Consider the following 13,815-nt stretch of genomic DNA (forward strand, 5'->3'; position numbering starts at 1 on the left):
AACTTCAGGTTAGGATGTTCCATTTGATTCAAGAGGGATGAAATTGTCAATGCCATCATTATTAAAGCAATAGCTCCCAATACTAACTACTGTTAAAATATTTGTTTACAGTTATTTATTTGTGGTCACGTATTTCCGGACTTTGACAGCAGTCACCTAATAATTTAAATATTCTTTATTCCGCCTTATTTTTATGGTATTTGATGTTCCACCATCCCATGCACCTGCAGCGGCACAAGTATGCAATCAGTCACATGGTACAATTCAGGCCACGCACTGTCTCCTCCCCTCCGTGACATTGCGTTACCGTGGCAACATGCTACTAGCGTCGCGTGCTTGTGTTGTGACCAAGATGGAAAGAAAGATGGAGGAGAATATCAGAGACCATGAAACTGGTGTGTAAATAGCTTACAGTAAAATGTTATTATTCTCATATTTGGGGATTATTTTACACGCACTTAAGTATATATGTAAGCTCATGTTGTCGGGCTGAATCTTAACAAACCTATGGAGCTGGCAAATTTAAATAGTTATTGCATGTTCATTTCTGCTCAGGCAATAGATAGCGAGCTAGCTAATTCCCTCAGACTGACACTGATTGTAATTTTACAGGCTAGTTTGCCAACATTTTGAAAACAATACTGCTAAGCAAGTCTGCTTGACAGCTGTTACTCCCAAAACCACAGACTGAACATTCATTTGTTTATGCATGCCAGTGGTATTTGACTTGCTTATTATTGACGTTAGCTGCTACTCAGCTAGCAAGCTACGAATCAATTCCTCGTAACGTTAACGTTAGATTGTTAGGTAATCTACGATACACATGCGGACAGTGCATGTTTTCCGGTCATGTATTGTATCAGTCTTGCTTTCAACTTATCTAGCTCTATCAAACGTGATGTACGTAACGTTGCTCATACCATTCTCGCTCTCATAAAGCTTGTTGCAGGCTAACAATTAACATAGGTTGTATTTATATTTTGTGGATATGATTGTTTGATTTTAACCGCATCACTTGTATCGAACTGCTAGAAACGTTGGCTGGATATAGGTGTCTCGGCAGCCGATAAATAAAAAACACTTCAAGACAAAATCAGCGAAGCTCCAACACTGCGAAGTAAAACGGTGAACTAACGTTAATTCTGTCGTGGCTACTGACTGTAATCGAAGAAAATGTGAAATTATTGAAACATTTTAAACGTGACATGCAGACGTTTAGATACTTAGTAAATAATAGATAATAGTATTCGAATTGGACTTATTTTCACCACATCTATAGGTTTGCTAATGTTACATGAAGGTGAATCTCAAATGGTCAGAGACTGTTCACCTTCCATGCCTGCAGAAGTATCCAAGAAGTGTAAAGCACCCCTGTCCTTTCACGTGCCTAAAGAGTCTTGCTCTAAGATTAGTTGCATCTTTTAAGTGCCTCTTTCTGTGGACCTCATTCCACAGACCTACCTAATAAAGTAGTGGTCTGGTAAATGGAACCTGGAAATTTTCCTCCACAGGCCTTATAGTGTACATTGAGGATAGCCGCCCTGGCTTAACGTGCTGAAACACATGCCTAGATCTTTTGTGGCAGGAACGTCTGGTTGCTGTAACTCTGTGGCTGTTTGAGAGATGAATTATTATTGTTGTTGTTTTGTGTTAAATTATTCTTGTTGTTGTTGTTGTCATTGTTGTTGTTTTTGTTTATGTTTTTCTTCCTCTTCTTCTGGCATGAAAGTAACCAATTATTTGAAAAATATGCTATATAAATAAATATTGATTTGATTTGAAAAGCCCCCTGTTGTAACTCTAGTGCACTTCTATGCTCAAAAATGACTTTTATTGGCCAACTGGACAACTATACAATTGAGTAGTTACGGTTTCCAGATTTAAAATTTGTGAACTGGACAACATGCACAGCTGGAAGCTTACAAACAAGGTAGGGAGCTATCGGAATGGATCAGAGACCGTGGGATAGTTGATACGCAAATCCATTAAACATTAATGGTTAATTTTCCAATCAGTTGTTCAGACTGGACATTATATAGGCTACTGTCCGGTCAGGACCACAAACCGGACCTGCTCATATAATTTGAAACCCAGACGTTCCGGTCAAAAACCAGGATCTGCTAACCCTATGGGCAGTTCTGAATTCTGTTCATAACAGGATTTACAATTTCACCTGCAATTTATTGGATATGTTGCCTAATTTATAAATCTACTATTGACTTCAGTGCCCTTTGAACACATAGCCTATCAACCGTATCCGTTATTGTTTGTCCATGAAGTTTGTGTATTTTTAAGTATGGACCAAAGCTATCATGTAGCCTATTTAGCCAAAAGGAAAGGCTGAGCAAGAACCTGTCAGCATAAATATTAGGGTTAAAATCTGGACTGCTAAAAAATCTCAGCATTAAATGGACATGGGTAAAGTAAACTTTATATTACAATATGGCAGAACTACAACTACAACTTGTGTAAAAAAAAAACAACCTTTTAACCTAACCTACATTTAACCTACTTGCATGGAATTTGAGGGTGTCTTCTGTTGGGTAGTATGTGCAGCAGACTGGTAGGAGAAACATGTTACTTAGCCTTCTTAGGCTAATCATTTCTCAGTAATATTGATGAGCATGGCTTTTTCCTGTAGAACACTGTTAGAACACATTTGACTATTTTCATTAAATTGAAACTGATGAATTAAAAGCAAAAAATTTGAACACCATCTGTGTGAATTTTTTTTGTTGTAAGTAACCACTTGTTACAGTTGCAATCTGGACCAAAATAGAGCAAAAGAAAGAGCATCAACCAAGTGCATTGAAATAGAATAATTAATAATTTTTGGTATAGGCTTTTTGCTTGGTTGCTTTAATCAGACGTGGCGCACCTTATGTTACCTTAAGACATTTTAATAAATTAGATTTACAGAAGGCATATATTAAGAAATTACCTATAAAAAGAAAGTCAAGAGCCTCAGATCACTGGAGTAAATTATAATCAAGTAGTGAACATCAGTGTTTACTGAGCGGCACAACAAGTGACATTTTTTTTGTCATAGGCGGTGAAGCTGGAGGTGAAGATGCTTTAGTTGGCAACGTCAACAAGCTGCTGGTCACCCCACAAGGCTACACGGGTGTTCCTCGGAAGGGTCACCTCATCTTCGATGCGTGCTTCGAGAGTGGTGAGTGGAAAAAAGCCGTACATTTTTTACTATATTTTTTTGTCAATGTCCCATCAGCATGAAGTCCAAACGAAGAATTGAGTCAATGCAATTTTCCGCCTCAGAAGGCTTTTAAAAACACAATGACTTAAATAGGGAACTGCAAAAGTCTTTGCGATGGGGGGCCATTTTGATAACAAGCCGTGATATTTCATAGTCAAAAGCCTGGCAAGCACTTATTACAGACTCTGCTACAATAAATCAGTATGCAGGTAGTACTTGGTAGCAATATTTTACTTTAACAATCCATTTAGTAATATGTATCCTCTCATTGCAAATTATAAGTGCTTTTGTAACCTGTGCTACATACAGTATGACTACCCAAACAAAACATTGCCTCCTACATTTGCCCTCTCAAGTGAATTTAAAGTCTATGGACAGTTGAATGGGGTGGGGTTAGGGTGGAGGCTTGCTGAAAAGGGAAATGCATTTTCTATGGGGGGATAAAGAGAAGAATGCTAACGAGAGATACCATTTTCATTATTTGGAAGTATAATATAGCCAGTTGCCTGACATCTGTGCATTTCGAAGCTTATTCTAAACTGCTTTCAACCCATGCGATTCTAACATGGACCACCTAGTAGAAGCAATTTATTTGTTTTTATTATTATCCAGTCTCATCAATTCAGCACTTATTTCTGAGAAAATTATTGTCTGTCAAGGTGTACCTACATTACTGAGTTTGCAGCTGTTTTGTGCTCTGTTAGACCAATTCTAAGCAAGGTCACAGCATATGACTGATTTCCGTGGTCTCATTAAAATGTTCATATTCACACTTGTTTGACACTGTTAGCGTCTGTCCAGTCTTATTTATTGACAGGCCATTTAATAGTTATTAAATGGTTGTCTGTAGAGTTCATATTTGGGATCGGAGGCTACAATATTTGAGTATTTAGTTAATTGTGAAAGCAATTAGCTGAAACAGGACATGTACTGCTAGTCTTATCCAAGAACTACCTGAAGACGGCATCAAAGGTCGCTGTATTTGAGGAACTGGCGTTGGTAAGAAAAACTTCAGTACCCTTTTTCTTATTTAATTTCACTCGGAAGACTGACATAGCCTAAGTGCTATCAACTATGCCATTCAAAGAAGATGTTTTTGTCCTATGTTAGCAAGGTTAAGTTACTCCATTTAAATCAATGAGGCTCTAACCTAGCTACTGATGAGGAATGGTTTACATATGACGTGTTTTATGCATATGAATAGGCACAGGATACACACCCACCCTGTCCTTGTCTGCTGAGCAGGTCTCAATGATCTAATAGTGTTTATTACACCATTTAATGGTTATAATTGAATTAAAAACTTTAAATAACTATTAAGAAGACAATCAGTTGTCACTTCTGGGGTACATACAGTAACCACAGTTTTAATCCTGTTTCCTCGACCTTTAACTGATGTGGTCTTTTTCAATGTTAGTTATTTATGATAATACAGCAGTGGAAAATATTTAGCTCGTGGGTATTATTGCATCATCTTCAAAATGTTAATTCCTTGACATTCTAATCGCTCATGTATAATTGTGTGCTGCAGGGACCACATACGTTGGCTTCTAATACAGGTGATTATGCTACCGATTGGTAATAAAATTGTGTTTTTAAAAGACTGCGGGTGACGTTGTTGCATCGTTTAATCGTAAGCTCTTTTTTTCAAATCTTTGATAACAGAATGCAGCAAGTGCATATTTCTGCATTTTCCCCTTTACATTAGGGGAGCTACTGGGTAGGTTAGGGGAGATGTACCATCTGTCCTATAAAGAGCTTTGGGAAACCATGGAGTTCCTATTGGAACAACTAAATAGTTTGAAATGAGCTCATTTTGCTTCTTTCTTTAAAAAAGAGTTGTATGGTGAGTGTGTCCTGCTCTTGACAAATGGAAAAAAGCACTGCAGTTGACCTGTACATTAAGTTCAGTGTAAGATTAAGAAGTACTCTTACTTTCACTTAGAACAATTCTTGTTCATATGCTGTCATTATGTAGCCTACAGTTTATCAGTTAATTTCATATTCATTGATATCCTTTACGTCTATGTACTATATGGTGATGCATCAGTTTAGGTCTGCGATCATTTCTTTTTAAGCTGTAATGCCAGTTTCTTCTTTGTTATGTCGGATCCTCATGAATGCAATAGAAACAAACAGGTTTTTAAAGTTCTTTTGTAGTTAAGGGACCCGTTGATAACTATTTTAGAATTGCTCTTTTTAACAAAAACAGGTCATTTATGAAATGTATCATAATCAGACAAGTGCATACATTGTCTTTGTGTGAAACTGAGTGATGAATACTGATACTGATCCACTCTCTGACCCCATCCTTATGTTTTTATTGCTGTAGGGGGATCATTTTGGTTTATCCCCAGTGTCTCATAGTTAGCTGACTATTATTAATAAAAGAAAATCAGGCAATGTTTAAAAAGATAACATGTTTGGCCTTGTTGTCAGTTAGTGAGAAAATAACAATATTCCTTCTTGTGACAGAAACCTAGGCAGAGCATTGTGGCTGCAGAATGTGGTTTTTAATGGCTAATTATCTGCTATTAAAATTGAAATGCTTTATTTCTGTTACCTTGTCAGTTTCCCTTGTTGAAAACTGTAATTAAAAAGAGTTGATGTTTTGACAAATGCTTTGTAAATGGCTTTTGTTTAGCACTTTTAGGCTGAGTGAACACAGCAGTAATGAAAAAGCTTTTTTTTTTTTTTCTTTTTTCCCTGGGACAAGGTTAAGTGGGCATCGGAGAGATATTGTGAGCTGGAGAGACCGTGGAACCTTCACAACATTGTTATCTAACTGTGAGGAAAATGTTCTGGTTCTTCAACTGAGAGGCCACCAGTTTCATTTTATTTTTTGACAGGCAAATAACCCATAGGCCATCTTGTCATTCATTTGGCATTTGGCTAGAGCTGGGAAATCTTAAGATTAATAATGATAATAGAAATGGTATGGATATGGTATTGTGCATCACATGTTTCTGCTGTTATGTCCACTATAGTATACAGAAAGATCCTCACCCTAACCCTCACTAGGGGCTATTCCAGGTGAGGCCCCTTCTGTAGAAATCATCAACTGTCCTGGCTGTGCAGCACATAATATGGCAGACAATACACAATATTACTTAGTCCTCTGTTATCAGTTAGGTTGAAGCATTTAGCATTTTTTTACATTTTTATATCCACAGTCGTATTTTCCATCATGTTCTGTAAAAATGAAGCCCCACCCTGGATTTTTCCAGAGTAGCTGTTTTCCTGATTAAAATGAGCTCTCAGCCAACTCTTCGTGTAACGAGCATTGAGAGATGTAGCCCTTAATTTCTGTGCGTGCTCCGGTTTTCTGCATTACTTTGGGAGAGTAACGGGCAGGCGCTTTCAGTGTATGGGGAGGGCATCGGACTACACCAGTCACAGGTTTCCACGCCTAATGAGTACAAACGCAGTGGCTGTGTGCTGCTGCTTGGCCTGGTAGCCGTTCTTCGAGGGAGGCTACGATTACTCTCCAGCGTGCTGGCCACTGAAGAAAGAAAGTCTAGAATGATGGTGTTCAGTTCAGTTTACTTTTGTGCTTAAGTTCAGGGGGTTATAAAATTTGATACAATATAGCCACCAGCAGTTCAACCAAACACAGTTACTCAGAGTAATATTTCATGCCAGGTGCAAATAGACGTAACTTTATCAAAAATGGGAAGAAGCCTTGCAGTGATAAAAAGATATTCAACTTGGCTGGTAATACAGGTTTTGGTATTATCACAATTAATTTGATTACTGATTTCTGATTCTGATTACTGAATTACATTACTAATTTCTGTTATTTGGTGCAATGTGGCAACATGCAATATTAATAAATTACAGGTAGGACAAAATAAAGTGGCACGATTTGCACTTTGTTGTCGATTGAAGATGAATATAGTCACAATGCATAATAGTCTGTCTTGGTTAAAAAAGCTGTTAAATTATTAATTGCTTTGCTTTTTCAGAAGTATCTTTGTAACAAAAGCCCAGTAATACTCTATAAGAATTTGTCCTTCAGCTCAGACAGACATAATTACTCTAAAAGGCATTCGTCAGATAGTCATTTCCTTCTTCCTAAATGCAGAACAAATTCAATGCTGCGAATGGCAATTTTCCAAGCAATGGAAAGCTGGAACTCATTACGGAATGAGTTAACTCTACAATATAAAAAGTTAATTTTAAGAAAATATTGAAACATCAGTTTTTGTCTCAAGAAATGAATTGGATTTATTAATTGGATATCCACTTTGCACAAGATACGGGGAGACTGTAAGGTAGAATGGGGCCATAACATTTCTAAAGAAGGCTATAAAAGCAAATTAATGAGCTTAGTCTTAAATACTCTGTTTTACAACAATTTAAAATATTAGATCTAGTTGTATGTATGCTTACTTATATCAGTAGTAAGAGCTGTCCTTTCTTGTGTTTTTATGTTTGTTGTACGTTTTTTAGAAAGCAGTAAATGTTGGTAAAAAGCCAATTTGTATGTTGTTCTTGGTTCTATGAATAAGTGCAATATATCTATGTGGAATCCTGGAAGAGTAGCTCCTTTCCATACAGTAGCTAACAGGGATTTAAATAAACATCTACTGAATAGAAAATGCAGCTTTGCGGTAGTGTGGCAAATTGTGAAGGCTTAACTTCGTCAAAGGGAGGAGTTTATTTTAACGGCTACGGCAAGATGAGGGCGAGAGAAACACCCCCTTCGCCCAGTATGGGAGGTCAGATTTTAAACCCACACGCAGCCGTTCTTCAGAAGTGAGCGAGGGTAGCGGTCACTATGACGTCCTCCACTACCGAATCCGCTCCAGCCGATGACGCTATTTCTGTGGCCGGCCAATAAGAGAGACTTAATCAGTCCTGCCTTCATCTGATAAACAAGGTTAATGCTGTTTTGCAGTAGAATTTCCCTTTAATTGTGACTGGTTTAATAAAATATATATATATGGTAAAATAAGCAATAACGTATGTAACTCGTAAAAAAAAGGCAATCAAGATTTTGTACCCTTAATTAACCTGATTAATATGTTAGGCTAATTGGTAGAGGCCCAATGGATTGTTTTGTGGAGGATTTCTTGTCCTTCTTAGACGACGGTTGAATATACAAGTGTTAATGAGAAATGAACACGATACGCTGAGATTTTTCTGCCTGTGTTACTGTGTGGTTTTCATTTTTTCTCCCTACCAGCATAACATTTTTTCCTGTTTTCCCAGTTTTTTGTTTGTTTTCAGCCTTCCCTTACTACATTTGGACGCCTTTTTGAATGTAAGCTGTGTGAAATGCAGTGATAGACCTTCAGTAAATAAATGTATTGCATAACAGCTTAATTTTTCATTCACATGTTTCATCTACCAAAAGCTGGCAGGATGTTTACAAATCATAGTGGCTTAGAGTGTGCAAAAAATGGCATATTCAGACTTGGAGCAATTATGATGTAGGCCTATAGCATATGCTGACAAGTATCGTAATTGCGCGTAAATCACATGGGCATTTATATGGCCTCATGAGACGTGGTGATGGGAGGGGGACAGAAGAAGCTGCTTTAAGGGAACACAGGAGACATGTTTCAGAGGCTGGTATGGCCAGTCTGGAATAAGATGAGATAAGATGGCAGGAACGTGTAAGCAGTCCTGGGAGGGATGCAAGAAAGCAGGGGAGTATAAACATATAAAGGGTATAAACATATGTTTAGAGGAGTAATATGAATAAATAATCAGGAGGTTTTTTTTTTTTTTTTTAAAAGATTCTCTATTTTCCCAGATGACATGCTCTGAGGACCCCAGACGTTGATTAATGGGCACTGGGCTCCCAGACTGAGATCAGCTAACATATATGACATTACCCCAGTGTCTTTGGGTCCGGATATTCTGCTGAATGATTTATGGAATTGATATTAATCTCTTTCCAGTAAATGCATTACCGAAGTTGGAAACGGAGGGGAATTGATGTTACTGCGCTAATGTCAAATTAATGCCCTGTTGCTGTTTCAGCAAAGCAACACCGTGGCTAAATGTTTTTAACCACTTAGAGGCCGACGTGGGCCCGGTGAATACTGAAGGGAGAAAGGTCATTTTTCACCTTATTGCTCGTGTGGTTTCGCCAGGCAGTCCACCGCTGATTTTCAGGTAGAGGGCTGTGCCAGGAGAGCTGGTCACCCGAGCGCTGGGGCAAAGACGACTTCTGTAAATGCTCTGAAATACTCTGAGGAGCAGCGGCACGGTCTGCTCTTCTGCCTGACATCGCTGCTCCTCTCGGTCGATTCGGCTGAGCTTCTCTGCTGCTTGGGCACTTTGATTGACAGTGCTTGAAGTGCAATGTACCCATATTGCCCCTGAGCCCTACTTGTATTGGTGAATTTGAATAGCGGAAATTGTTTATTTTTTTGTTTCATGGGCGGCCCCAAGAACCTGAAAACTGTGATTTGCGATATGTAAATGACAGAAGGTGATTTACATTTGGAGAATATAGAGACGGGTTAGAAATGAAGGGATTAACCAACAAAAAGTGCCTTAGTATGATGTTGGGCCACCACGAGCTGCCAGAACAGCTTCAATGCCCCTTGGCATAGATTCTACAAGTCTCTGGAACTCTACTGGAGGGATGGAACATCATTCTTCCAAAAGATATTTCCTCATGTGGTGTTTTGATGGTGGTATTTGAGACCGCTGTCTTAACACGTCGGTCCAAAATCTCCCGTAGGTGTTCAATTGGGTTGAGTGACTGCGTAGACCATGGAATATGATTCACATCATTTTCATAATCGTCAGGCCATTCAGTGACCCCTCATGCCCTGTGGATGGGGGCATCGGCATCCTGGAAGACCAAGCCATCAGGATAGAAATGTTTCATTATAGGATAAAGGCGAATAACTTTGTATTGATTTGTAGTGACACTTCCATCTAAGTGGACAAGTGGACCCAAATCGTGCCAGGAAAATGCCCCCCACGGCATAACAGCGTCGCCGGACCCTGTCACTGTAGGGGTCATGCATTCAGGCCTGTACCGTTCTCTCACTGACCACATCACTTTTTTCCTCATCTCTGTAGACCAGTGCCTATGGTTTTTTGCACCACAATGTGCATTCGTTTTTGTAATGGGTTTATGCACTACAACCCAACTATAATTTCCATCTCTGTGTAGTTGTCAGCAGGCTGTTCTTGCTGACTCAGTCTGTCATGTCCTGCATTGACATTCTCAGTCACCTGAGGAAGAGTACCCCAGTATCATGCAGTACCCCTGTATGGATGTTTTTCCACTCGTTTATTTTGATTTTTCCTTTAATTTGTGACCCGTCTGTATGTTATATTCATTCAGATAAACATATGAATTTGATACAAATTTAGCAAACGGAGCTGTTCCTTTGTACTGTAACGGGAACAGGCAGTACATGACTACAGTACATGAACCTGTGCAGTTAACTAGCTAACCTCTGGGAACAGAGAGATGCAATGGCTAGCTACTATCTGTCAGTACATGTAGATTAAATAATGATACATGGAATTATTATGCCCGTTGAAAGCTAGCTAGTGCATTAAAAAATGGACTGAGCAAGGCAGGCAAATGCTTTCAATTGAGAGCGCATTCTTATGCTACAAATAACCTAGAATTATATAGGCCAGGTATTGCAATGTTTATGGTTTGATAACGGTCAATTTTACAGTCGGGATAGTGAGTATGGTATATCGTTGCATCCCTGCTACAAAAAAGCAGCAACAATATTTTTAAGTACTGTAACTGTCACACTGACTGGCCATTCTTCAGTGAGAAAAAATAGGATAAATAAAATTAAAAAATGTATCCAAATTACGGAAGTGTAGCCTTAAAACTGAACTACCTCTTTCTTCTCCCCCTTTCTGTTTTTTCCCAATGTTTATTTTATTTATTATAAAATTATTGAAATACAGTACATTGTAAGAGATATGTACCTTCCAGCAGTTAAGGTCCTTGAAATGAATTTGTTATCTGATTTCTCAAGTCACTGTTGTGGAGATTACTCTGTAATTGTTTTCTTGATTTATAAAAACGATAGGATTTCAAGTTGCAGTGGTTTCCATGTGAGCCATGATTATAAACATATCTGGCTTGCTGAACAGAAGGATGGTTCACAGGAGGCACAGTGATGCTGCCTCTTGTATGACTGATTTCAAGACCCTTAATGGCCGTCCGTTTCAGTCAAAAACAAGTTCATTTTACTGGAAACGTGATTTGTTGATGGAAGTGAAATAAACAGGTGAATGTGACTGTAACTGTATTAACATAGTGGTGTCACGTGGCAGTGTTCTTGTGGCTAATACTATTTTGGGCATAGCTGCCGATGTCTTTGCACAAACACTCTATGATCCAGGAAAAATTCAGTATGGGAAATTTAACATCATTGGTATCTGTGATGCAAAATAAAAAGTGCATTAGAACAAACCAGTGATGTAATTTGTTTACTCTAAATATAAAACATCTAATTTACATATAAATTAGATTGAACTAATTTCAGTTTGTTGTCAGCAATGTGCAGATTGGGTCAGTATATCCTTTTATATGCATTTCAGCCTACAGGTTTTTTTAAAGTTCCACTGAAAAGCTGCTCCTTCATCCTCTTTAAGTTAACTTAAGAAAATGACCTCCATTATGCAGTTTGATCATACAGAAACATAATGAATATTTCTTCCAGGCGTCATTAAAACCTCACTGATGGTTCTGCAGATTTCATAGTATAGGACTGGAATGTAAATTTCCATAACATTGTGTATGCAAATGAGCTTTAATGGTTATCATTTTATCACTTTGGCCTTTGAATCTTACATTGGCCATGGCTGTTTATCTATTTTTTTATTGCGAAAACCTTTTTGCAGCTAGAATTAATTTGACGTTCATAAGCGGTACTGTTTACTGTAATTAATATTTTCTTTCCATTTACAGAACACTGCAAATGGAAGAGTCTATTGTCTATCCTTTTTGTTTTAGAAATGAGAATTTAACAACAATAAAAAAAAAACAAATCAGTTAATTTTAATAATACTTTGCACAGGGCCTCAGTATTATAAGTCCCCAAAATGCTGCATGTGTTCTCTGGTGGTGCTCTGCCAGGCCTGTACTGCAGCAATATTCAGCTCTTGCTTGTTTCACGTGATGTGATGAAAGTAGTTGAAATAACCGTGAATAAGCGTAAATTATGACAGCTGGATGTGGCAGAGGGGCAAAACATGCAGAGGTGTAAAATCCAGGTTCAGAAAGTAAGAATCCTCCCCAGTATTTTGTTCCAGTCACCTGGATTTGCTAATGAGCAATTCCTCAGCCCAGAGGTAGAACTAATTAGTGAAATCAGCTGGGTGACTTCATGGGTCGAAGAAGGACATGACAGGGTTTTTACTTTCTGAAATCCCTGGACCTTCCACCTCTGAATACATGTAAAAACAGTTAAAAATCCAAAACAGAATATCAGAGGTGTTGGAAAAAAAGAAAATTATATATAATCAAAGTATCAGATGTTAGCATAGAAGTGTAAAATCGTGTTCATTATTAAATTGTGATTAAAGTTTATTGTTTAATTTCATCGGTGCATTGTTGCAGACTTCTTTGTCCTTTATAAGCTGATATTTTATGCCACTTAATGTGTGACATACAGCTTTTCATCGCAGATCAATGGCTAAATAAACCACAGTGCACTTTAAAACTGAATAGCCTTACAAGAGAATATGAAGTGTCAAGTCTTTTCAAAAGTTCTACTTAAAATCATTGGAATGCTTTGTCAGTTAATTACCCCCCTTGACAATATTGTTTAACACGAATATGTTCTGTTCCGAAAGACAGCTGATTTTATGAAAATAATTACCCAGGTCATAACTTTCGGTGGAAGATCTCTATTGATATACTTCATTATTAAACCTGTATTTAGTGAGAAGTATTATCATTATTCGCGACACACTTGCTGCTATTGACCCCCCTTACCCCCAATGTCATGCATATCCAGTTAAAAGCAAAAATGCTAAAGTATCAGGACAGTGACTCAATTTTTGTCTGTACTTCAGCACATTGGATTTGAAATAAAACAATGAATATGAGGTTAAAGTGCGGACTGTCAGCTTTAATTTGAGAGTACATCCATATTTTGGGTGATCTGTGCAGGAATTGCAGTTTTTTTATACAAAATTTGTGATGAAATAGAGCTGCTTAGTGGCTCATTTGTATAAGGCACCACACAGTTGTTCACGGATGAGCCCCATGGTTTCAGGTCAAATTCGCATCGTGCAAGTGCCGACTAGCGCTGTCAAACGATGGTTTGCTATTCGAATTGTAAAAAAAAAATGACCAAGGATTTGTGCATGAAAATTAACATTCATATGTTGAAAGAAAAAAATGCAGGGTGGGTCTGTTTTTAAAAACGAACTTGGATTGTGGTAAACCAAAAATAAATCTAGAATTTTAGCGCCTCCTCTGGATCATGTTATGCTGTTACTTGGCAGGCACGGCACTTTCACTTCGTTCCTGGTCCCTTGGTGCGATCTGGTCGCGTCTTCTTCTCCACTAAAAAGAGACTGGCACTGGCCTCTGTTTTTGCAAATAACCTGCAGTCCTGACATTGGCATAAAATGCTTAACCAGTAACC

General features: G+C 38.1%; 1 protein-coding gene across 2 annotated transcripts in view; it reads left to right on the forward strand.

Annotated features, from left to right (window-relative positions):
• Positions 1-268: 268 nt before the first annotated feature.
• The window catches only part of agbl4 (ATP/GTP binding protein-like 4), a 312,708-nt gene continuing 299,161 nt past the window's right edge, over positions 269-13,815 (forward strand). For both annotated transcript variants that reach the window (XM_035412247.1, XM_035412249.1), the window contains exons 1-2: positions 269-395; positions 3,050-3,172. In XM_035412247.1, the coding sequence (XP_035268138.1) occupies positions 317-395; positions 3,050-3,172 (202 nt within the window). In that variant the 5' untranslated portion in view covers positions 269-316. The remainder of the gene's footprint in view (positions 396-3,049; positions 3,173-13,815) is intronic.

Source organism: Anguilla anguilla, chromosome 4 (genome assembly GCF_013347855.1).
Source record: "Anguilla anguilla isolate fAngAng1 chromosome 4, fAngAng1.pri, whole genome shotgun sequence".
Taxonomy (NCBI): Eukaryota; Metazoa; Chordata; class Actinopteri; order Anguilliformes; family Anguillidae; genus Anguilla; species Anguilla anguilla.